This window comes from Xiphias gladius, chromosome 9 (assembly GCF_016859285.1).
Source record: "Xiphias gladius isolate SHS-SW01 ecotype Sanya breed wild chromosome 9, ASM1685928v1, whole genome shotgun sequence".
Lineage (NCBI taxonomy): Eukaryota > Metazoa > Chordata > Actinopteri > Istiophoriformes > Xiphiidae > Xiphias > Xiphias gladius.
In genome coordinates, this window is record NC_053408.1 from 9,375,857 (window position 1) to 9,402,777 (window position 26,921).

General features: G+C 42.2%; 1 protein-coding gene across 5 annotated transcripts in view; it reads left to right on the plus strand.

Moving 5' to 3' along the window:
* LOC120794469 (zinc finger MIZ domain-containing protein 1-like) overlaps positions 1-26,921 on the plus strand; it is a 112,824-nt gene that overhangs the window by 58,871 nt on the left and 27,032 nt on the right. For all 5 annotated transcript variants that reach the window (XM_040135569.1, XM_040135570.1, XM_040135571.1 and 2 more), the window contains exons 3-5: positions 13,545-13,664; positions 19,510-19,623; positions 25,347-25,452. In XM_040135569.1, coding sequence (XP_039991503.1) covers positions 13,596-13,664; positions 19,510-19,623; positions 25,347-25,452 — 289 coding nt within the window. In that variant the 5' untranslated portion in view covers positions 13,545-13,595. The remainder of the gene's footprint in view (positions 1-13,544; positions 13,665-19,509; positions 19,624-25,346; positions 25,453-26,921) is intronic.

The window sequence follows — 26,921 nt, forward strand, 5'->3', positions numbered from 1 at the left end:
GGAGAATATTATAAACACACACGTACATTACCTGTGGCTTAGAATCTATATTAAATGGAATTTTTCTTAAAAATTTTTATTTGCAAGCTTTTAAAGTTTGTCAGCTCTGGGTAGTGTCTGCAGGCCTTCTGCTCCCCGCCAAGCTACCCCAATCAGAGTGCAACTGTATGTAGCCTACCAGACAAAACCCAGGGCAGAAAATTTATAAACAGGAACTTTCGGCTGCTCGTAAATCTTATTGTAGGAGTGAATGGTAACAAAGTTAATCAGCACCTCTGTCAAGTCAGCCACTCTGTCATCTGATATATGACAGACAGGACAGTAACAGGACATTGTTTAGAGTACTTTTAGAGAGTAAATCAAACTGGGACTTAAAAAAGTCTAAGAGGCAGAAATAGGACCTCCCCCTAATCCACAGTTAAAATTATGCCCGTGTTTATAGATGGTAGGTCTCATTCAGAGCAAGTTTAAATAGATGCAACAGGAGGTTCCTCATCATCAGCACAAATACAAACAAGCCGTTGGGTTTTGGCCTTTGTGCTTTAAAGCTCCTTTTTGTGAAAGTCTCACTATTGTAAATGCATTAAGGTTATGCATACTAACGGCAGCTCGCTGTGTCTTTGTTGGTGCAAGGTTTATTTTACCCTTTACAACAGGTTGTTCACGTGTTTGAAAAGAGCTCTGTTTTGTGCTGTAGCTGGCCTTAAAGCTGGTTTCATGTCTTTGTTTATCTGAGAAGAGAAGAGTTTTCAACTCTCAAGACTTGTTTGTCCTTCCTGGGCTCAGACACTCGTTCATTCATGTGATGAAAGAGATCTAGGGCTTTCGAGTGCCCAGCATGACGTCTGCAATATCAATTTTTCTGTAGATCAAGACTAGATATACTCCCAATTTGAATTTAAATCCCGGGGAATTGTCTGCAGCCTGCGAGGCACGTAGCACTGTCTCAAACAGGCACTGCTCAATATTATAACAAAATTTGTATGTTAAAAACGTGGCCCCTGTTGTCTGGATGTGTTGGTGTGTGTGTTTGTGTGCGTATTGACCAATGGAGGATGTGTCGCTGACAGGGCAGCCTCTCTGGCCATTGTGTCGGGGAGGGGAGCCTGCTTGCTTTCAATCCATTATTGACTAATCTCATTAGCCGAGGATCCTAACGCTGAATGAGCCACAGATACTGACTTCTCTCCCTCCCTCTCATTGAGACGCACCAATAACGTGCGCGCACACAAACACATTCACATGCAAACGTACTTACACACACACACATATTGAAGCCCTCTGTAACAGAGAAGAGGGAATCGCTTGTAATTATAGACAGCAGTTTTGAAAGAAGTTTTTTTATTGCCCTTAATTAATCATTTTAATTAAGTGACTGCCTATCTGTGCTTTCTACTGGATTAGCTAATTATATGTTCAGCACTTTCTACTTGTGTCCTGACTTATGTGCATGTACCCAACCTCACCTTTGTCTCGTGGCTGCTTGTACTGCATCACCGTGACAGCCTGTTTGGTCTGCTGCTCATGGATCCCGCTCACCTGTGCATCTGGAAAAACAACTGCTTTGCCTATCAGCTTGCTCCTGACAGTGTAAACTTTGCAGTCATGGAAAAGGAGAAGCAAAGTGTCAGTTTGATTTTAATAATAGTCTGGGGGTCACGCAGTGGGTTTTTTTTTGTGTGTGTGTGCGTTTGTTGCTGGCCCGGTGACTGAGGCCACGCATCCTCTGCAGTATCACTGAGAGGGGAGTGAGCAGACCACTGCAGAGAGAGATTCATAACCCAGCCAGCCTGTAATTGGTGATGGTTCAGCAGTTTTTTCCTGAAACAGAAGGATACAGAATTTTTCCGCTTCCTACGATGTGCATTTTCTCCTTCCTTCTGATCCAGTGCCTCTCTCTTTCTCTCCATAAGTGTCTTGCTGCCTCTCCCACCCTCCATCCCTCTCTGTCTGTCTGTGTATGTACAGTATGTTTGTCCTCGTGTGTGTGTGTGTGTGTGTGTGTGTGTGTGTGTGTGTGTGTGTGTGTGTGTGTGTGTGTGTGTGTGTGTGTGTGGGCGTACACTTCTAGAAACGCTACTGCAGGCAGCATTGTTTATGTTTACCTGTCAAGCTACCTCAACTTCCCTGATGGATGATGTGGAGCTGTGTTGTTTGCCAAAAGCTAGAGATGAGTAGTAGATAAATTACACCGATTCCTACCCATACAAGATATGACTACTATACTCAGCATGGTATAATAGGTAGAGAAGTCCTGTCTTCAAAAGTAACGGGATCTTTTTGGTTAACAATATAGAATTTCAGTTTCATTTTACAGGCTGAATAAACAGTTGGTTAATTTAATTAAAAACAAAGGATAGTATGAAAAACAATCACCTCCTAATGTGAAATTAATTATTCGATATAACAACATGTCAACAGAAACCTCTTTAGCCTACCATTGCTTTATTTACAGAGAGTTTGGATGCGGGAATAGGCTTAAAGCACCCTTAACGGTATAGATAAGCAACTCCTCACATTATAATTATTCGTACTTGCTATTTTTTTTTTCTTTAGCACATATGAAAGACATTATGTGATGTTTGTGTGTGTGCATGTGTGAAAGGATAGGGCTGTCATTGCATCATATGACAGCATAAGTTGAATTACATAACGCCTGCAAACAGCCTCCTCTGTCCTAGCATTCAATATTCATTTTATGCTATTTTTAGCTCCCTGTAAGATTATATAAAATGAGACATACTGTTCCCCTCAAACATGTGATCCGCATCACTGAGACTACTTCCATGCTCTTTAGCTTGCCTTTAATTTTTTTATGCCGTATCGACTTCACAAAGAGGTCCACACACTAGGATGGATGTAATAATATACACTGACTCAAATGATTCAGGAAGCATCCACTAAAAAGGAGAGATGTGCACAAAAAACATCGAATAAATGTCTTCAGTGTTTGATTGAGGAGTCTGCTAAGTCTGCTAAGTCTACTCCCCAGTCACATTGGCATTCCTCATAGCCACACGTGAGATGAGGAGCTTCCCGATTAATTTACACAAAAGCAATGAAAACATGGCAGGTCAAAATCTCTGGCAAATTAGAGTGCAAGTGGTGCGGTGTGGACCCAAGCAGAGGCCGAGGAGGGGAGGGGGAGGCCTGTCTGTTGCATTGGATTCATGACATGCCTGTGTGAGTGTGCCCCCCCCCACAGCTCCATAAGGAAGATTTGTGACACAGATTTACAGGAGCCCGTGCTGCCTAACCTCTAAATCAGCCCCCCTCCAAAACAGCAGTACCCCACCCCTCCTTTACATACAGACACACTCGGACACAGACACACTCTGCCTGGTCACGGAGGGGCAGGTAGGATGGCAGTGGTGTACAGTGGAAGGGGAGGGAAAAGAGTCAGAACCGCCACAGTCAAAAGCCTCCTCTCTGAGAATCAAGCGTCCGCCTGTCTGGTAATGTGTTGTCATTGACCAATTAGGAAATCCAGATCAAACAGGCGCAGGGAATGGCCCCTCGCTGCCCCTCTCCAAGCACTCTGCTCTTTTTAATTGAGCACATTTGCGGAATGAGAGGCTTCTCCCTGGAGGGACCAATGGCTGCAGATACTAGCAAGCTGTTAACACAGGATCAGTCCGCTCAGTAAGGTTATCAAACAATCTGCTGATACGAAAAAATATATCTTTATGAGCCATGCCAGTTAGACGATCCTAGTGCAGGGAGTGTAGCAGAGGATGGTTTTCAGAAGATGCAGGTGCTTGAAAGTTTGGGCACAAAACATGAGAAAGTTAATAAAAAAGTGAAAATTCTGAATTCTTGCTGTGACGATATTAGCAAACAAAATGAGCTATTCATATAGTCAGTCATTCATTTAAAGAGAGACTATATAACTTTTGCTAAACTTTGGCCTCTGTGGCCACATGTGAAAATTAATGATATAATATTAATATAATATTAAATGCTAAAACGTTGTGTAGCAGTAGTAGTTAAAGTTGAGTCATCAAGTCAGCCAACTGACTGTAATGCGTGTTTTACAGCTAAATCTTTTACAGCTCATATTAGCCACCATGAGCTACTGGTCATACCAGACCAAGTACACCTGTGGCAGCAATTTAGCAATGGGGTATTTTATTAAATAAATATTCAACTTTTTATTTGCTAGAGAAAGACTGTGTCATTTCCTATTTCAAAAGTTACATAGTCTTGCTTTATATGTATTAAATTTAATCAGGAAATCATCTCACAAAGACTAAAAATCTCTTTTATAGTAATATCCTGACTAAGATGGCTGCAGCAAATAGAACATATTCTGTAGACTGTAGACTTACAATAAAATATAAAAAATATGACCATCGGCTAAAAACAATACTAATGGGGTCAAAAGGATTATGTAAATTGACTTAATAACAGCAGTGTACCATTATGACAAAAATAAGCCATAAATATATTTTAGAAATAAATAGCATCATAACACTGATGAAGTCAAACAAAAAATAGTCTAAGAACAGTACAGATTGATAAAATAAAGAATGACTTTAAAAGCCGTTTACCAAGCAAAAAAGCTAAACATTGACTAGTTCAACCTTCTCAAATGTGAGGCTTTGCTGCTTTTCTGTGTTTTTAGTCATTCTAAATGGAATATCTTTAAGTTTGGGACCTCTGTGTCGAAACAAGCAATTTTAAGACATCTCCTTTGGCTTCGGGAACTTGTTATTGGCACTTCTCACAGATTTTTGACACACTGATCCACAAAAAAACAATGGATTGATGAAAACAAAAACAGATAGATTAAGAGATCATGACAATGATCATTAGTTGCAGCCAAGATACAGAACTCCGCTTATGAAATTTTAAAACGGAGATGTTTGTGGGGTCATCATGAGGTCTGGCAGTTTGAGGTTATGTCTTCTCAGGCCTGTTTGGTGAAACAGAGAAAGCTCATGTTGCTGCTGTCCATCAGTGTCTGGGCAGGTTGAGCTCATGCACTATTTAAAGGCTCTCCCTCTCACTCTCTCCTCCCATTCACTCAAAGTCACAAAAGGCCAAAGGTCACTGGCACAATGGAGAGAAGGAGGACCTCCATCCCCCTGCCCACTCCAGTAACCCCATCAAACACACACACACAAGCCAACAAACACACTCAACTAGCCCTAACTTATCACCACTGCCCGCACACCGTACACACTTGCAAGGTAGCATACGCACAATTATACACACCCTCGTGTTCTGCTCTCAGCCTTCTTTGAATTCCTTCCCATGTATCTTGCAGCTCGCCTGTCACTCCTCCCCCCAGCGCTATCAGTCCTCTCTCTCTCCCAGACCTCATAATGGCTCCTCCTGGGTAGCGGCTGCGTCTGCGGCTCCCGCTATTTCAAAGTTTTAGCTGGCCGGATTAAGCGTGGTATGTGGAAAATGAACAGCCACTCACAGGAGGGACACATGAGCTGAATGCATAATAAACCAGGAGACTGGCAGGAATAAAAAGAAAGCATAGAAAGGGAAGGGGGGGGGCACTCACTCACAAGTTGTCTGAAGCACTGTCGGCACCTACACAGCAACAATATCACTCAACAAAATGGAAATAAAATGCCTCTTTGACTTTTCCTCTGTGCTCACAATCAAAGGCAATTTTTAAGACAAAGCGTTTCAGGGGGCTGAGGCTAGTGGTGACGGCTTTCTTTGTGAGATATTGAGTTTGAATTCACTTTATATCGCAACAATAGCTGCAGGTTCACACTTTGGCTCGCTGGTTTCATCATCATCATCACATGCCTCCAAAATTCCTGGAGGATTGCGGAGGAAGAGAGGGGAGCTTGGCAGCGAGTGGTGAGGCTGTTAGAGCACCGCAGGCAGGCACAGAAAGCATGAGGCTAGCTGGCTAGCTGTTAGCTCCACGCTGCTCTGCATTTGCTGTGGCTCCTTGGAGGTGACACGCAGTCATGTGGCTCATCTGTGATGCCTCCAGCATCCTGGGGGAATTGACCCCCCCCCCCCACCGCCCCGCTATTAGCGTAAGGGTGGAAGGAAATTAAGAGAGCCGCTGTTTGGAGGAGGCGGTAGATGGCAAACAGGAGAAGGCGATACCACTATGATGCTCCTCATGATTGCGTGTGGCTAGAACTAGCTCCTCTCCCTTTGCTTGCCCCAGGAGCCATGCGAGTTGGAGTGTGGGTGGGGGCTTGGTGTTGAAGAGAGACTGGCCCCAATCTGCCTTTGTCCTTTTTTCCTCTTTTTTTTTTTTTTTGTATCGCAGTTGGCGATCGGCTTCTGAGACTTGGTGAAACGTTACACTTGGTTAGAGAGGAGATATTGCTTAGGCCCCTCTATGATCCCCGACCCTCTGTTTTCTTCTTCTGCTGGGGGGGGGGGGGGTGCAGCAGCAGCAGCAGCAGTGGTGGTGGAGGGGCTTCAGCAACCATTCCCATCCTCCTGCCCCCACCACCATGCTCCCTTTGCTTTTCTAATCACGCTGCAGATGTGCCTGATGCCCGAACAATCTCTGTGTACTGAACGAGGGGCTCCCGTAGGAATCCAGGAGGCTTGCTTATGTGAGCTGTCATGAAAGAAAAAAAAAAGTGAAGGGGCAGAAAGGGGAGGGAGGGAGGGAGGGAGGGACAGAGTGAATATGGGTCTGCGTGAGAGAGAAAGGGAGTGGAGGGCGTTGGAGGGAGAATGGGAGATGGAGAAAGACAGAGGGGAAGAGGGAGAGATCAGTGAACAGCGACCAACGCAGCAGGGCTCCATGGATTGAGTGTGTGTGTGTGTGTGTGTGTGTGTGTGTGTGTGTGTGTGTGTGTGTGTGTGTGTGTGTGTGTGTGTGTGTGTGTGTGTGAGTGAGTGTGTGTGAGTGAGTGAGTGTCAAAAATGCAAGCCTGCCCTCGCTCACGGTTGCCGCTGGAGCTGCAGACCAAACCACATTAAATAAAAGAAATCCATTCCCAAGCCTGTTAAGGAGCCATGTGGGGAGGTGTGTGTGTTTGTGTGTGTGTGTGTACTTGAGTGGCTGTATATCCATATGTGTGTGCAGCAGAGAAATGGGGGAAGGGAGGAGGAGGTGATGGAGAAGGGCTGAGGGGAGGGGAGGTAGAGCAGGGAGGTGGGACAGGCAGGAGGCAGCTCATATTATCCTCTGTGCCAGCTCTGGATGGAGCCTGCTGGGGATTATGGCACATTCTGTAAAGCAACAATGGAAGCGGTGCCGATTCGTACACATTTCCATCCTCTCTGCTTTTTCCTCTGTCGAACAAACACAGCTTTGTCGTTGCTGCCTGCCTGGCCACTTACCAGGCGGAGAACCAGGCAGACACCTGGAGTCCTAGAGCTGCCCTCTCCAAACTAAACACCCCTCCCTCAGTGCAAGAAAACGGCATCTCTACAATGCTGAGTTAATTAAAGGGGAACTTTCACACCGGCCTCAGCCGACAGTCGGAAGAAAACGAGACATATCTCGGAATCAAAGCTCATTAAAATCATGAGGGTAAAGAGATGCCCCCCCCATCTTTATCGCCCTTAAGCAAGTGCTGCAAACTGCCAAGCCCTAGTCAATGATGGCACAGATTAGTCTTTTATTGCCTAATTCACCTACAATAGACGACACGCGGGGACACGATCACCTTGAGCAGCGAGTCTTGATGTGTCCTCACACGGGATGAGAGTGATGCTGATTTCTCCACTCAGACCACCTTGTTCGGTTTTAATAGTGTCGGCAGTAGTTTAAGCTTTCGATTAGTGATGTGGTTGAGTGTGTGTGTGCTGGTTGACGGGGATGTTTCACACAGCTCTATGGAGGTGTAACACCCTGCCTGTAGTGTTGTTGTAAAGCACATTAGGAGTGACTGAGGGTGTTGTTATGGTATCATGATTCGAGGGAAGGTGAGAAGGTCTGTGTGTGTGTGTGTGTGTGTGTGTGTGTGTGTGTGTGTGTGTGTGTGTGTGTGTGTGTGTGTGTGTGTGTGTTAGGGGGCCACCCTCCAATTCCCCGACTGTGTACATCCACGGATACTTGGACCAAGCCCCTCTTGAGGCAGGAAATGTCTTTATTGAGTGCCGCATATGTGTCTTTCTTAATGCATAAGTTTGATTTATTCAAACCTCCCATCCACTCAGAACTATGTTTAGCTTATTGTTACTTCATTTGGAAGTTTGACCTTCACTGAGTTTGACACTTGGAGGCTGTTTCAACATCTATCTGCTAAAGAGGCAGGGTTTCTCTGTGACACCATTGTTCAATACTCGCATTTACACAGGTATGATGTGGAAAATTAAGATTTCCTGTGCACATCAATGAGAATGGACTTCTTAGTAAAGGAGAAGACATTTTAAAACTCTTCGAAAATCGAAAATATTTGCATTTTCATTGAATCTGGATTCTCCAGTGGGGGAAAAGGAGGTGATCGGTTTTTTTTTTTAATTAAAGAGGGACTGAACATTTTTCAGATTGAGAATATTTTTATACTCTATGTCTTAAAAAATGTTGGGAGGGGATCTTTCAACTTAGCTGTAAAATTCATAGTTTTTGGCATCATCATCATTTTGTCAGTAATAGTAACACTGTATTTACAAACTTAACTGCTGAGATCCAGGAATGGACCGCTAAAAAGAAATCCAACATGGCAAGACAGACGGGCAGTCAGAATTCATCCAGGTTTTCAACCAAAGCGAATGGTAAAATAATTAACTGTTGTCAACAACAGACCAATGTCCTGGCTCAACTTTGACCTGCTGTACTCACCTTAGTTGTGCACGTGCCCCATTTTCCTGTGAAATTAGGGATTGTTACTCCTATTTTTGGGTGCATTCACTTCTGAATGTTGGACTCTGTTGTGGTGTTGTCACCGTGTTCCCGGCTCTTAGCAATTGCTTCAGTGAGGACAGTGTTATCTTAACCAATGGCCAAAACTACAACAATAAGAGCCAAATTGTAATAGTCTGAAAATATCTCTAAACGACACTGTGCCCAACCACAGAGTAGCCTGACTGTTTTGGTTCACAAGCCATTTATATGAATAAATTAAATCTGTTTACCACTTCCCTGCGCCTTGACAGCTCAGCTGAGAGACTGTGTAAAGCGGTGAGGGTTCATGATCCATTTGTTCTGCTGTGATGGTGGGATAAAGCTAATCATTGTCTACTCTTCTCCCCCTCAGACTGTTTTTATCCTGCAGAGCAGAGGCACACAACTCGTCTATGTTACATTAACAGGCTAGAAGCTCTCTTTGAAGATGCGGGGCTGGGTTTTGGGTGTCTGAAAAAATGTTTGTATTCAAAACTGTGCAATTGTGACGGTTAAAAAAGCAATCTCTCTTACTTACTGGAGATAGTGTTCTGTTTTAGTGTCTTCATTCAATATATTTAGCATCACCATCTTCCAGCCCCTGCCCCGGCACTGTTTTGTCATCAAATTAAATCTGCAGCCCTTTTCAAGGTACACTTATGTAACATGATCACGTAATGAGACAAACATGAACCCTGCCTGACGGGAGATGGTCCTGTCCTCTGCGGGGTGTCGTGTGGAAACAAAGCTTTTAAAGTGGTGGTACAGGGGGGAAGAAAAACATTGTTTTACCCTAGAGGTGGGCTGATAGCACTGTGAAAAGCCCATTTGAAGAGGTAGGCCTCATCTGTCACTGGGCAATGGAGGAGGCAGCCATGCAGAAGCCCCCTGATTATAAAGAGATAATTTCATCCAATCCTCCGGTGGTGCTCCATCGCCTTGCCGCCATACTCCACTGCCTTTCATATTTGTTCCCAGCCTGCATCTCCTCACCCGTTTCGTTTTATTACAGCTCCCACTCAATACATATATTTTAGCTCCCCCTTGAATAGGGAAGGAAAGCGGGTCTCCCTCCTCCCCTCCCACCTCCGCTCCCCCATGTGTCTTTTGTTGTGCAGGAATCCACAGCTCTCAACTTGTTGTGTAACGCCTGCCGTCCAATTTGCAGTAAATTAAGCTCAAGTAACGCATGTATCTGCACCGATTTCCCCTCACACACTCAAAAGCTTGCAGCAGGATTTCTGGGGTAACTAGCTGAATCAAGGCAAATAAGTTCACATAAGGTAATGGCGCAGAGAAAATAATAAATGATAGCATCTGTAAAGAGTAAGTAAATAGGGGCAGGCTCATAATTGCATCTGTTGTCGTATCTCCACAGCATCGCAAGTTTAATCTTTAATTTGGCTCTTGTTAGTCATTAAAGATGTAACAAAGGACTAGTGTTTAATTAGTACAAGTGAATATCTGAAAATTAAATTACTCCCCAACTCTGTCATCTCATACTTTTTTTAAATTACCTCGGGAAGAAAATAAGTATGTAGACAGTGTGCGGAGGGTCAGAAAATAATGCTACGATGTGTGTTTAACAGAAGAAATCAGAGGAAGTGAATGGCAGCCCAGCCTCTTCTTTTCCTTTATTTTAACTCACTGTTGGAGGTAAGAGAAATGACATCAACAGAGAGAAGAGGGAGAGAGAGAGCGAAGGGAAGGGCAGGAGGGAAGGGAGACGGGGAGAGCAGGTCGACTCGCTCATCAATAACCACAAGGTCAGACAGGCAGTGCTGGGCTGAGTGGGCCCTGTTAGGAAGCAGCAGCTGAGGATTTGTAGAGCTTGTAAAGGCTTAAAGCAACACCGCTCCGCCTTCTTTGTGGCACTAGCCAGGCCTTTGAAGGGCCAGGGAGACACCTGCTGGTGACTGAGGGGCACAATGGTACGGGGCTGCCCTCGCCAAGGATCAGCTCAGTATCCGCTGGCACGGGGAGGGGACTGAAGGGAGTGTTGTAGCAGCAAACTCCAGAGGGATGTATAAAAAGTGCATGGACACACAGTATATTATTGCTTAGGGTGAGGCTTTTTCAAGCTTGTATAGGTGGTGTGATATATTTTAAAATGATTTATTTAATGTATTTTGTTTATTATTTTTCTTATTTTTTTTTATTAACCTTTTTCATGAAAGAATATATTGAATCAGGTTTGTTGACTCCTGGTCTTCGAATTGCCACCTCATAAAATTTATTTAAAAAAAAAAAAAAAACTTTATTATTACAGCCCCTCCAAATTCTGCCAAGTCACAAAGGTGACCAACTTACAAGGCCAGACCTCCCTCAAGTTTCAAAAGTTTGCCTACGCGAGGCTTCGAAACATCAACAAACAAGTACTTTTCATCTGCAAAGAGAGTCAGACTGGAAAAACTCCTCCGATGTCTCCTTTTTTATGAGCTTTCTAATTTATGGAGAGGAATGCACTAGTGTGCCCTTCTCTCCTCTCAAGTATAGGCATGAGCAGCTCCAATAGGTAGCATAAAAGCTCTTTAGCTGTCTAGTGGAGTAGATTACTGGCCCTGCCGTTAAATCCAGCTAGAGACCCCTAAGTGAGTATTATCAGTGTTGTGCAGCATGTTGCCTCCTCTCTCTCTTCCTCTCGCTCCCTCATCTCACCGGTACTTTGTGCAGTGAAATGTCTCACTGTGTGATGGTAATGGAGAAAGATGGCGTGGGGGTGGGAGGGGTCTGAGTGATGGGGGCGAGTGTTTGAGAGAGAGATGATGCGCTGCAGGAAGAGATGCCCCTGCAGTAGCAAGACGGAAAGATTGAGACAGGATGAGATAAAGGGGGATTGTGGCGGGGAGAAGATGGGTGAAGATGGAGTGTACGTTTCAAACCACCACCCATATATCTGCTTATTAATTCACTTACCCCTCCACTTGAAGCTGCAGGTCACTATGAGTTATAGCCGACACCCTGAGTATGATATTTATTTGACGTTGAATGCAACATTAAATCAGACCCCTGTGGGCAAAATTAATAACCTTTAATGTAGCTCGTAATACTTTTTAACTTGTGATAATGTTATGTAGCATGTCAGACCACGGCCCCATTGTTTGCCTTCTATGAAAAATTATTCCTCTGTAAAAAAAAGAAAAAACTTTATTATTTCAGCCCCTCCAATTCTGCCAAGTCACAAAGGTGACCAACTTACAAGGCCAGACCTCCTCAAGTTTCAAAAGTTTGCCTCTGTGAGGCTTGAAACATCAACAAACAAGTACTTTTCATCTGCAAAGAGAGTCAGACTGGAAAAACTCCTCCGATGTCTCCTTTTTTATGAGCTTTCTAATTTATGGAGAGGAATGCACTAGTGTGCCCTTCTCTCCTCTCAAGTATAGGCATGAGCAGCTCCAATAGGTAGCATAAAAGCTCTTTAGCTGTCTAGTGGAGTAGATTACTGGCCCTGCCGTTAAATCCAGCTAGAGACCCCTAAGTGAGTATTATCAGTGTTGTGCAGCATGTTGCCTCCTCTCTCTCTATTCCTCTCGCTCCCTCATCTCACCGGTACTTTGTGCAGTGAAATGTCTCACTGTGTGATGGTAATGGAGAAAGATGGCGTGGGGGTGGGAGGGGTCTGAGTGATGGGGGCGAGTGTTTGAGAGAGAGATGATGCGCTGCAGGAAGAGATGCCCCTGCAGTAGCAAGACGGAAAGATTGAGACAGGATGAGATAAAGGGGGATTGTGGCGGGGAGAAGATGGGTGAAGATGGAGTGTACGTTTCAAACCACCACCCATATATCTGCTTATTAATTCACTTACCCCTCCACTTGAAGCTGCAGGTCACTATGAGTTATAGCCGACACCCTGAGTATGATATTTATTTGACGTTGAATGCAACATTAAATCAGACCCCTGTGGGCAAAATTAATAACCTTTAATGTAGCTCGTAATACTTTTTAACTTGTGATAATGTTATGTAGCATGTCAGACCACGGCCCCATTGTTTGCCTTCTATGAAAAATTATTCCTCTGGAAAAAAAAAAAAAAAAAAAAAAAAAAAGAAGAGAGAAAGAGGTTTTCCATAAGCTGCTGCTCCAAAATCAATAGTGCGCTGTAAGGGGTTTTGTTAGAGGAGCTCTTATGTTGCTGGAGAGCAGTGGGAAGAGGTGGGGAGAAATGAAATGTAGAGCATGTCTGGGCCCAGGGTACAGATAATTGTTAACCAAAGATTATATAATGGCTAAGTAATGTAAACAGAGAACCACATGCCAAGTTAATGTTCTCACAGGCCAGGATGGAAGGGTTTCATGCAGTTTTCTGAGGTAATGCTGACAGATTGTGAGGCTCTATGCAACGTGTGTGTGTGTGTGTGTGTGTGTGTGTGTGTGTGTGTGTGTGTGTGTGTGTGTGTGTGTGTGTGTGTGTGTGTGTGTGTGTGTGTCTGTCCCCTCCATCCCTGCTCATTTTCACCCCGAGGTGCTTTAAACATGGTCAGACATCTTCTCTGAGTTGTCCAGTTTGTCCTCTCCGAAGGTGTGTGGCAACGTTCGGGGCAACCGCCAGCGCTTGTTAAAGGTGTCAGAGGGGCTGAGAGAGATGTCATCCTTTGGGCTCTCCGAGGTCCTTGTCACCTGCCAAATCAATATCTCCCTGCTCAGCTCACAGCACCATACACATACCAAAACAATTATAGACACACAAAACTGCAGTATCCTGGTGGTGATGGGATTGGCAGCCTCCCTGGTAAGAGGCGATCTTTAACACATGTCTGTGTTTCTGTTGCAGAACGCTCCAGTTTAATGGCTGGCAGGTAGAAGCCAAAGAGGGACAATCAACATGAACTCTATTCCATCGATGGACAGACACATACAGCAGACCAATGACCGTCTGCAGTGTATCAAACAGGTGAGACAGTTTGTCGATCAGTTGTCTGATTCACCAGGTATTAACCATTGATACTTGCAACATTATGTGAGGGCTTGACATACAAGTTCCATCAGGGCAAATCTATGCTACCTACTGTATTACATGTGATATGGTATATACAGAAGTAGAAAGTAACAAAGTACATTTAACCAAGTATTGTAGTGAAGTAAAATCTTGAGGTAAAAATGTGTTACTTTTACTCCTACATTTACATATTTCGAGAAGAAATGTTCCTCCATTTCATCATTACATGTCTGCTCCAGTCTGTTGTTAGTTACCTTGGACATTCAGATTTTCTATTCAAAAGGCTTTGATTTATGAGATCAGCTCACACATGAATGTGTCAACTTTTTCTGGATTTCAGATACACAGTAGTGTTGTAGCTCGACGACTACGTGTTTTTACATTATCAAAAGCAAGAGAAAATGGTAAGAAAATCTTGTAGAAACTATGAACTATAGAGGAATATGTCATCATTCAGTCAACAAAATGATACATCGATGTAGTTTAAACTGCCAAACAGTACACTGCATTAGTCAGACTCACCTGGAACAGCTATAGTACAATGTTAAAACACTGCTAACAGGTTTACAAACCAACCATCTATCTCTGAAAGAGACCAATCTATGAATAAAAAACACTTTTACTTTGCTAATTAATTGAAACGCTTTATTTAAAAATCCACTGTAGGATTGCTACTTTTACTAAAGGTCAGTCAGCCATAGGATGTATTATTATGTAAACAGAGATCATGTACAGTGTTAATGTTTGTCGTCAAGGTTCTGACCTCGTCACTCCCCACAGGGAAGCTCTGCACGGCAGGGAGTGGGGAGTGACAATACTAACTTGCCCCCATGGAGAACGCAGACGCAGAGCTTACAGGTGGATGCTGGGGTGGAGATTTAAATATATATAGCCCTTTAAAATGCTATATACCTATCAAGTAAAAACAGTTCTTCATAGTTATTGACACAAGCTGACATTTCAGAGATGAGAAGTTTTCACCAATGCAATTTGTTTAGTTTTGTTTGCTTGTTTGTTTCCTTTTCCAAGTCTGTGGTTGTACACACATGTACATACACTCACAATTATTGCCAGGATGCATCTGAGTCCTCCCGTTTGGCCAATCTGTTTGGTCCTGTTATCAGGCCTGTGGTGTGACTCGGGTTTCCGACTGGGGTCAAGGAGCGGAGGCTGCCCTCCCTCCCCCATCGTCACCCTTCTTTCTCCCTCCACCACTGCTGACTCCCAGTGAGTTCTTTTGTTCTCCTCTCATCACCATTTACTGCAGGACGAATCTCTGGCAGAATTAAACAGACATACTTGCGTAACCCCGGGCTACAGGGCTCTCCCTTTGATCTCTTCTCTTAACTGACAGGCCCATTTTGTTTCTGGGCTCTGTGCTGAGGTCCACCGCCTGAAAAGTACACCAGAAGGCCTTTGGGAAAGTGTATTGGGCTTGCGCTTAGACGCAAGTGTGGACGTGGCAAATTGTTTTACCCTCAGCAGGGAGTTCCCAGCTATTACTGAGAAAGAGACAAGGTGAGGCAGATGGAGAGACAGGGCGAGTGTTTAGGGAGCAAACAGAGGGAAGCCTCTGTGGGTAGAGACCGACTTTGATAGGTAAATAGGTAATAAGGCAGAGAGAAGTAAACACTCCCTGTCTTCACTCCGGTTACCTTCTTCACAGCATGATATTAAGTGTTCAATATCCACTCCTTCTTTAGTTATATGGGAGGTGAAATTGGATCACATGAATGCATCGTATTACTGAAAGCTGATGGGTTATATTGAAGGAAGTTCACAAAACAGGAAAAGAAATACAAAAGTTTAAACAATTCCAATGTCGCGGGGTTAAACGTATTAACCCCGCAAGGCAAAAATTTAAACAAACACTTTCCAATGTTAGCGGCCGGGGGAGCAGCACATGGGTAAACATGCCAATTAGAGAGATCCATGGCATACAAGGAGGCCTCCAGTCCATCTAATAAATGGTTAAGCGCCGGGTCATTTCAAACCCACCAGTAAGAGCCAGCACCCTGCTAATAGAGGCAGCTTTGTGCCTCAGACAATCAGGGTTTGGAAGACCCGCATAATAAATACCATTTATGTCCTGCCAATTAGACTAGCAGTGAGCCCATTCAGCCGGCCGTCTATTCTCCTCTCCGCACACATAGATGATCATCAGGGGAGATCAGAACAATTAACTCACTATCTTCTCCCCCTGCTCCCCATTGTCCAATATCCAAGCCATTAAAATAATTAAGAAAATATTGTAAACCAATCCAGCTGTTTGCTTTAATTGAAAGTGTGCACATGCTGAAATTTGGCATCTCTGAGGCAGTATGGACGTGGAGCTGGAATATAAATGAAGGCTACTCCATTGTGTTGTTGTTTTCTGGGAGATGTGACATGTCTGTCTGAATACTCCCAGCCTGTGCAGTGGACAGGGGAACAAATTGATTTTGTTGCTCAAATGATAAATTACTGCTGAGCGTGACGATAAAGTGGAGGAAATTGGAATCCGTCGGCCTGATTGAATCACAGGTTGAAAGTTAAATCAGAAATCATTGTGGTGGTAATTTTTAAATTACCGTCTTGTTGTGAAATTGCAGTAATGGGATTTTTAAACAATAACTTAACCAAACTCTTCATAATCCATGAAAACACAGTCATTTTTCACCTCAATACACTCATTTCGATACTTATAATTTGTAAAGATCCATCAGATGTCTTGTTCACTTCTCAATTATTTGACATTAGTGTTAAAATAGGAAGGGTTCATGACAAGTCTTACACCTAACTGTTGCAAAAATGCCAAACAAAAGCCTCTGAAATGTGAGGATTTGCTGTTTTGTTGCTGTTTTATATTGTAAACTGAGTATCTTTGGGTTTTGGACTGTCAGTCTGACAAAACAAAAAATCTGATCATCTTACCTTAGGCACCGGGAACTTGTGATGGACAATTTTTACTATTTTTTGAGACTTAGAAGCTTAATTAATTAATAAAAAGAATCTGCAAATTAAAATATTAGCTGCAGCCCTAATACTCTTTACATCTATATTTGGAAAAGGTAAACAATACTGATATTTTTTTTTCCCCTTATGCAGTGTACAGGTGGTGCTAAATACCTCATGGGAACATATCTGTAACTTTTAAAAAGTCATACGGCAAAATAAATACGTTCACTTATTTAACCTACTCCACTTATTAAGATGCTTAGAAAGTGATTCATAAAAAGAGTTATCTGATTTCACCACCAACAAATAGTTTCTCACTGGCAGTTTGTTTTCCTCTTGCGTCCCAGAATTGCACCTTTGTGAACACTTTAGGGAAGATGGGTTCTGTGATACTGCTGGTATCTATTTCAGAGACAGTATTTTCCTCTCACTGTGGGGAAGCCAGTTTGCTGTCAGACTCTCCACCCAGTGATATGTACGGGGGTTTAGCGGAAACTATGAACTCTCCCTTCGCTGCGGGAGCACTTCCTCAGACTGAAAGTGTCAATATTTCAAGATTAACTGGAAGACACCTCTTTCAGTACAGCTGCACTGGCTAGGAGGCTGTTTTTTGTCTGCCACTGTGTTCTTTCCAGGGTTAATTGTCTCTATTAATATGTTTTCAGTGCTCTGGGGCATCAGTGAATGTAGAACAACAGCAGCAAAACCAAAAGCTGTGATTCTGAAAAAGAAAAGGGAATCTTTGCCAGATTGCGTGCGCTGTCACATTCAGTTTAGCAGCAGATGCGAAGATCAAGTCGTTTCCAGACGTGGCTACAGAGGATGATTGTATCTAAAGAAAGCTGTACTCTAAGGACACAGCAAGTCCCGTCCGCCCTTTGTTTCCCTTGAACTGGGCCGAGCTTTAACTGGAGTGTAAATGTTGGAGGATCATTCTCACCCAGGAGACGAGGATGGGATGGGGGGGGCGGGGGTAAGGGGTCTTGGCCACTCGTTTAGGTTTGATTGGTGGGTTTTGGCCAGAGAAGAGGGAACATCTGTGGCGTGGCAGTGCCAAGCTCTCCCTGTGACAGCCACACTGGTGGGACCAATTGTTCTGAGTGCAAAGAACAGTAATCACTTCAAGCCAAAGTGGTGGTAGTGTTTTTTTTCCGCTTCTGTATATTTTCCCTCCTTCCCCTTCACCTCCCCCTCTCCATCCTTGGTGCGCTGATTGCGTGTGTTGTCTAGCTTCCAGACTCATCTAAATTTAGCATCTGTGAATGTGTTTCTCCATGAGACTTTATCCACCAGTAGAATTTACATGCTCAGCAACCCCACCACATCTCATCCAAGTCTCTCCCAACAAAGACACATCGGGCGAGTGGGGAAAAGTCTCGGACAGAGCATAAAATAAACAAGACTGGTTTTATCCAGCCCTTGACAAATGCTGGCTTTGTAAATTGATATGAAAGCTGCCTTACCAAATCCTGACCTCTGCTGCCCCCTAAAGAGCAAACAAGAAAAAAGCACTGTGAGGCAGTGACAGTACAGCTGTCACTGCCTCTTCTCTTTTATTCCCTGACAGTGAAATCAAAGAACACAGATGTTATAAGAAGGCAGCCATTCACTTTAAACTGACAAACCTCTCTATTTATCTTTGATGCCATAGAGTGGGAGTCCATTTGTGCCTGGTTTGTACAAGTGCACTACAAAGGCATGTGTGCATAATCTCTCCAAAAGCAACAGATTACTGCTGAGTGGAATTGGTGTGACTGCTCTTCTACGTATAAAATGATTCATATTGAGGTTTGAAAGCTTTTAGAGAAGTTCAATGACCAACAGTGAGTCCGATGTGGCGACCCAGAGAGGTCCATTTTTCAGTTTCCTGTGCTTCTCTACAGCCAGACGTCAACAGGGTTAGTGAGTGGGCTGCCGGCCTCAGATGGGGAATGAATGCCATAAAGGGGTGCCTGTAGGTCAAGGAGCCTGTTGTCAGATAAAGTCACAGCACAGCTCGAGGCCGGCCAGTGAAATAAGGGCTTTCTCAGCTATTCATGCAGGCACACAAGGAGATTTATTGCACTTGGTGCCAAGGCAGTGTTACGCATACCTGGGGACAGTGAGGTGGAGGTGCGGCATTAACACTTTGAACCTAAGGCATAAGTAATCTACAGTGTGATATGCACAATTTGGGAAATGCGGTCATAAAACTGCTGTTTTCTTTTTAGACACTCTGCATGCTTTTAATTATTCATCGTGTTATTGGTATGGCCCTCATATTGGTGACGACTTATTTTATGTATCACTATCCATTCGTTTATTTTCCATCTATTATCGGGATTCAGGGAGGCAGCAAAACTCAGCAGGTAGTTTACCTTCCATATCTTTTGGCTCTACATTTCTTTCATTGTAGATATAGAAGTTTGATATTAAGAATTGATTTTTAAAAGCAGGTGTAAAACATTTTATTAAACAATTGACAGACTAGAGATACGGAAATGTATTTAATACCTGTAATGACTAAATCGCTGTAATGACTAAACTGTCATTTAACCAAGGACCAAAACAAGTTATGTTATCCTGTTATGCCTCAATTTTATACATAACATCTTGATTATGTTTCAGTTTTATTTAACAGTGTTTATTATCTTATTTTTATTTTAGTATACAGAAATACATTTGTCCTGTACAAAATCCATATGTTATGTTGGGGGTTATCCAGTGCCTTCTCATCTTGTGTTATTATGCTAATCTATTATCTATAAATAAATTAATGGATGGTTAACTTAATATATATCTCAGAATATCTCTATTCTGTTTCCTTATGGCCATTGAATGTTTCTGGACTTATTCCAAATCTTTCCCCTCTTTTTCCCTCCAGCACTTACAAAATCCAGCAAATTTCCAAACAGCGGCGACTGAGCTGCTGGACTGGTGTGGCGACCCACGAGCCTTCCAGCGTCCCTTCGAGCAAAGCCTGATGGGATGCCTAACGGTAAGTTGACAGTCACGACCCCCTGCTGCAGTCTAGTACTTAAAGGTTCAAGGACAAAGACAGGACCGCTAAAACAACTGCTGCAATGGCTCTTTCCATAACTCCCTCAGGGATACAAGAGAACTAATGTTTAGCTGCCTGATCTTCACTGAGGTCGCAGGAAAATAAAAACCATTTCAGCCGGTAGAAACTACTGAGATGTAGTCACCTTTTAGTGCCTTCATTTACAGTATGTGCTGTGGCTCATGAAATCAGCACACTGGAACACGGACAGGACTAGGAGTGCAAAAACCTCCTCACACCACAAAGCAATCAGTGCTTTATAGGAAATGCAGTTTCAAAGCCCTTAATTCCCCTACCTAACTATCTGGGGGCTTTTCATTAATGGAATAATTAGTATCCCCTCACATTTGACAAAAAGACTTGACTGTTTTGAAATGTATACTGTAAACAATGAAAAGATCTTGGCCAAAATGGAAACGTGTATCAGAGTAATTTGCAAGAAGTTTTGCATATTTTGAATACATTTATTCAGACGTAGAGGGCAGAGCTGTTTTTCTACAATGTTGCACCCAACTAATTTTGAGAGTATAAAGGATTTATATATTTACCTCTTTTGACAGTGTATATTCAAAGGATTACCCCACCAGAAATCTCTTTTGCATGTCAAACACTAACCCCCTGTAGGGTGTTAGCTTGGATTCAAAACAGTATCAAAATGTCCATACAAACTTCTCAAACCATTCCAAATTCAGCAGTCCACTGCCAATCCTATACCCAGTGCCCTAAATACTCATTTTCAACCAAAAATGGTTTAATACTCAGCTTCTGCTTGTTGCCGGCCTGGGTAGCTGTTTACATTTGTTATCCTTGACCGAAGGCAAATGTAGGTAGTTATGTGCATCAAGGACAAACGGCTAACTGCAGTGGTAACAAATGGAAAACTGTCCATGTGGCCACATTTTGGTATATTTTTGGCAGTATAGTATTTGGAACACACTGAACATTCAGAGGATCAGCAGAGTGGTGGTTTATCAACCAAACTATGCCTCAATACACAGCTTACACAGCGATCTGTGTAAGCTTACTCTGTTGTGGTACCACTCTATTGTGGTTAGCTGTTTACTTTTGTGGTACCGAACTACGTTAGCTTACACTGCTAATAAATGTAAACAGCGAAAAGTTGCTAACAACAAACTGTTTGATACTTAGTCTTATTTTGGTGAACTGGGTTCTGAACATGCTCGGCATACGGATAGGCGGATGTTCTGAAGTGTCCGTGGATGATGGTGCTTTTTTTAGTTGGTTTGGGGTTTTTATGTGTTTTTTGCCATTGGGACCCATTGTAACTGTTTTGAATCCAAGCTGACTGCACAAAGGAGCAAACTACAAACTACTCTGATGAGACACTTTTCAAACCTACAAGGGGTGAGTATTTAATAGCTTTTTCTTTAGATTTTAAATTGGGTATTGCTTGAAATGAAACAAAAAAAAAAAAGAACTGTCCGAATTGCTGTGTCAGTGCAGACAGGAGAGGTACTAAATGGTGGAATTGCTCCCCATTCTTTACAAATTTTGGTCCAAGAGACAGAGCAGACAGTCAGCAGAACAATGGATGGACTGCAGATGTGTCTCTCACCTGTCACCATGGGCCATACCTAACATGCTCCTTTCCATATTGCCTCCAGCTGTAGATAAGAGACACATATAGATCCTGTTGGGTGCGATTTGTAACCCTGCCGAGCAAGCGTGGCTACAGCAGGCGAAGGAACCCGAGAGATTTGCACTTGAGCACCTCAGTGAAACCGCAGTGACACATCCCTCAATTCAAGTGATTGTTTGTGTTACTGCTTTAATGTGCAGCAGCAGGTGACTTTTCCTCCATTTCGCCAATTCAATTTGCTTCCTGCTGTGAAAATCTCAAGGCTTTTCCTTTTAGTTTATGGGTTGTATAAGCCTTAGCGTGAACCACACTGGGAGGGAGCACAGAGAACCTGATGTGATTGTGAAATTACCAGGTCTCAGACTGTAATGGTAAACACTTCACCCTGTTGCCTGCATGTTTGTATCTCAGTGCTGGCTCAGCATTGGCATTTGGTGATATCAGACAGGTGGCTACGCTGCACAAAAATCATTTTCTACAAACAAATAAACATTGTGTCATCAAGAGAAATTTTGCTATGGTACCCAAACAACACAGTCTGCCAACGGGGTAGCATGATAAGATTTTTTTCAAATTAGACTAAAAATCAGGCTACTATTAAACCTTAAAACTCATTAAAAAAAAAAGGATATAACCAATTAATAAACATATTTAAATCAATCCCAATTTAGGAGTTAAACAGACTTATGCTGTTTCATTTTTCCTAGAATTTCACCAGAAGGTTGAATAGCCCTTTTTGAAATGTAGCACGGCAAAAAGTACAAATCAGTAAGGCTGTAATGTTATTATACATGTTATTTTAGGTAATTGGTTTTTATTTTCCTTATTTAAATGTTCAGTCTATTTTTTAGCTATAGCTGATAAATAACTGATTGAGGTCTGAAGTGGAATCCAAGGTTGTCACATCAATATGCCAAACTTCTGTTAAGAGAAAACAAGGCGGCAAAAAATCATTCTAATTTTCTAGGCAAGACAAGAAAAAAAAAAAAAAAATGCAAATTGTGTAAACCTTTGTCTGTGTTAAAACCTCAAGGTGGAGCCTTTCCCCATCAGCTGTAAAGAAGCAGAAGAATTTACTGATTTTTGTTATTAACTCCTAAATTTAGCTGAATAAATGATGTAGTAAAAAAACTTGAAAGAAAGTCTTGTTGCTCATACCAAGTGTTCTTTCTTAGCCATGCCCATTAGGTTGCTACTGGTATCAGCCTCGGCTGTACTTCGTGTGTACGTTTGTGTGCATTGTCATTGTGAGCATGTTAGCACGCTAACATTACGTTAAGCTCAAAACACTACTGTGCCAAGGTGCAGCCTCACAGAGTCATTAACATGGCTCTAGACTTGTTATTAGTTTTACGGTCAGACAGTGTTTCATAGTGGCCTGATTTTTATGCAAGTTTCAAGAAGTAAAAGTAATTTTGCTGACACTGCTGTTTTTTGTTGTTGTTGTTGTAAGACCAACAAAGTTGATTTTTTTTTTTTTTTTTTTGGCAACTTACTGAAAAATGAACCGTTTAGTAACAATTCACTGCTGAGCTTTAAAGCTTTGCAGTGCACATTCACATAATTGGATTTGTCAAATAAACTACCTGTTGAATGTAAAGGCATTCGTGGATGTTTGCATATGTGTGCCTTATGGTAAACAATCCACCACAACTCCGCCGCCTGTGTGCAATTTAAGTACTGAAATTAGAACTACTTATTGTAACTTCTTACACTAGAATTACCATTTAGCAAAATGTCCCTCACAAGTTTAGATTCTAATTATGCAGCCTATACTCGTATATCTTCTTCTTAATGGGGAATTCCTATAAATAAAGTCCAGATATGCATACTCTGTTTTGGTGTCACATCAAGACTATACTTAAAGAAGATAATGATATGGTGCAGGCAGCAGTGTTCAGCCGTCCTACCTCAGGGCTTGTCTTGAACTTTGGAGTGTGACAGCAGGATTGCGGCTATGAAAAGCCAGGCAGGGAGAAGAATCTGCCTCCAGTGAGGCCCGTTGGTTCACACAGGCCTCAGTATGTCCTGAAGGTCTAAATGATTTGAGCGGGTCTCTTTGAGCTGATAATTGCAATGGTAAATGAAAGCAACGTGTGCCACATAAGGGTGATTTACATTGCCTCCTTTGGCATGTGGATGTTTCCCTTAATGTTTCCTCTCAGTGGGCATCGATGCACTAGGGGCCACATTTTCTTCTCATCTTGCTGTCCACTGACTCATATGGAACTGATAAACTTCTAGTGACTTTATCCTTAATAAGTTCAAATGGATCTTTGGTGCTGCCAAGTTTCACTCTTATGTAACAGTCAGAATCTGGGAGAATGTCAAGAGAAAAATGTTCAGTCCTCTGGTGAGTTCAACTACCAGGATGAGTCGTAATTCAAAATGTTTTTGTTAAATATTCTATAGATGCGATTAAATATCTTTCCAAATTAGAATTCAAAACCCTTTTCAGAATGATATTAGCATTTCTGGTCAGGGAGATTATGTATCCATTCCTGTTTTATTTTTTATTTTTATTACCGCTTGTTAGTTTGCAAGATAACTCAAAAACAAGATCCCAAATTTTAATGAAATTTGGTGAAAAATTTAGCGATGGGATAAAAAGAACTCATGAGCTTTTGATGCGGATCTGTGAATTTTTAAAAATGATTTTCTAAAATTGAAAAATTAACAGTTTTCTAGACTTCTGCACTTGAATGAATAGAATCTAGCACTTATATCCAATGATGGTCTGTCATTACATGTATTTGAAGGCAAGGCAAGGTAGCTTTATATATACAGGACATATCAAACCCAGAGGCAATTCAAAGAACCTTACAAAAGCAAAGTATTAGAACAACATTAAAAAAAACAATAATAAATAAAAACAAATAAGACAATAAAATGAGATATAAAAAATTATAACATTTGATTAAAAAAAAGAAAATGCAAATACAACAGTGGTTGAGAAATACAATTACAATGCAGTAATAAGTTATAAGTTGCCCCACATGCAGCAAAGGACATAAAAATCAAGTAGAGAAATCATTCAGTCAAAAGCGCAGGAAAACAACAGAGTTTTTAATTCAGATTTGAAATTGGCTAGAGCTCGGGCACATTTAACTACATCAGGAAGTAGGTTTCATCTGTGTGCAGCATTGTAGCTAAAAGCGGCTTCACTCTGTTTGTTTCTGACTTGAGGTTCTACCAGCTGACTGCCTCCTAAAGATCTAAGAGCCCTACGGGTTTATATCCTTCGAGGATCTCAGAATTGTATTTTGGCCCCATATTAGAGAGGGATTTATAAACTAGCCTCAGCACTTTATAACCTATTCCGCAGGTAACTGGTAGCAAGTGTTAAGATTTAAGAACTGGAGTGATGTGCTCAGTTCTCCTAGTTCTTCTTAGAACTCTGTCAGCAGCATTTTGCATGAGCTGAAGTTGTCTAGCGGTCCTTGGAAGATGACGAGAGCGTTACAATAATCCACCCTGCTGGAGATGAATTCTTTCTATTAGCTTCTCTAAATCTTGCCTGGACATGAGACCTCTAACTCTTGCTATTTGTTTGAGATGGTGAAATGGAGATGCAAATTTAAAAATGTAATCATTTTTTTTTGTTCGGGAAACAAAAAAAACACGTTTTGTTTTTTGGAATAGCCTTGGAATAGGTGAGCACTTTCTAGTTTTCATTACTGTTATTTAGCTGTTAATGGAATTGGTATTTTTGTGACCTTCTTTCTAGGAATTAAGAGAATCAAGATAACAACAGAGTTAAATGAAACTTCCAAAAATCTTGTCAATGCGGTTTTCACAAATCCTTAAAGCACCATTTCCTACAGTAATGTCCTTATTCAGCAACGCAATGTTGAATGTCTTTTTTTTATTGACCTATAATGCATGTCGTCTTGCAGTATCGTAACATTTATGTGATGTCAGACATGTGCTTAAGTTTTCGAGAAAATAACATATCTGACTAAAAAAGAATGTGTCATAAATTAGTAGGAATAATCCTCACATCACAATAGAATATCTGACACTGTCCTCACTGAGTGCTACATGCTGTCATTATGTTCAGGTGGTCAGCCGCGTAGCAGCACAGCAGGGCTTCGACTTGGACCTGGGCTATCGGCTCCTGGCCGTGTGCGCTGCCAACAGGGACAAGTTCACTCCAAAATCAGCAGGTAAGACCAGAGTTTTCTCAACCGCCGTCTCAAGCCATCTGGCCGTGCTGGCCTGTCCGGGCTCAAAGTTCCCGTCTGCAATTTGGCAGTTTTTCACGATAGCCACCCAGTGCTTCTAGACTGTAGAAGATCCTTATACTCCAGAGAAGTACAGCTAACTGTTATGGACAGCATTTCAAGTATGCCAAATGGTCACTGGCATGTTTGAATTCATGTCTAACATTTTAACTTGATTACTTATTAGGTTCTTGCAAAGATTAAAAGAGACAAATGATGGCCTTAGATTATTTTATTTCTCTTATGAAAAGTCAAACCATCTCTATTATTTCTTGGTTTTCAACAAAAATAGCAATGCAAAATACCTTTTCCTTTTTCAACCTCCCTGAACATTAAGCATTTCCTTCCAATACCTGCATAAACTTTCACTCCTTCATATCACATCTCACTTCCAAACTTGTTCACAAAACGGAGAACTGCATCTATATTTTAGACAAAGTGCATTCAGAAAAATATTCCATTTGTCACACATGAGAAAAAACTACTGTATCAGTGATGATGAGTTTGTGTTTTCATACATCTCCGTCATCTTGGTGCAGTGATAGATTATTGGGACAGATGTAGACTGCTAAATGTTGTTATCAAGCTGGCGAGAAAGCATGCTGAAGCACGACGGGAATGAAGATGTATAGGCTTGTCAGCAGCTCGGAAGATAACAGGAATATTTTGTGCTCTTTTACAGTTTTTGATTTGTGGCTTCCTCCTGTCTTGGGTTAGGAGGAAAACAGGGTTGTGTAATTGTTTTTGCGTGCTCGGCCGCTCCACTGAGCCGTCTTAGGTCGACCAGGACATGAAAGTCAGAGACACATATTGTTTGAATTTTCACTTGTGTTTGCCTTTTCTGATTTATGCAGTTCGTGGTTTTATATGTGGTTGTATGAGGCTTCAAATCATGCCATGTCACTCTTGTGTCAGCCACAGGAGGGGAATCATTCTCCGCCTGCAATTAATTTACACCGCCAAATGTTCTAATTCTACTTAATCCTAAATCAAATCTCAGGCCTTACTTTATGAGCTTAGATAAGATTGCCAATTGATTCTCTGTCTAAATAATTTCCTGCAACAGTAGTCATTTAGAAAGCGGCAAGTACTTGAGTCTAGGCAGCATTCCAAAGTGCATTTCATGGACAATTATGTACCTGTATATGAATAAATATTTTTAGAGGAGAGACCTGTAAAGAGAAAGATCCAGTGCAGTGGAAACCACTGCGGAGACATTCTCCAGCAAAGCTCCCAGAAGCTCTTTAGAATGGAGGCCCAAGTCGAGGAGGTCGTTGAGTGGAGCGAAAGCCCTCTCTGGCAGCCAAGGGAGATGGCTCTTAAACAACACTCCCACAGGGCCCCGGGGGCAGGACCCGCTCCCTGACATCCAGCGGGGCCGTTGCCGGGTGACGGGGTAGGGAGTGAGTCAC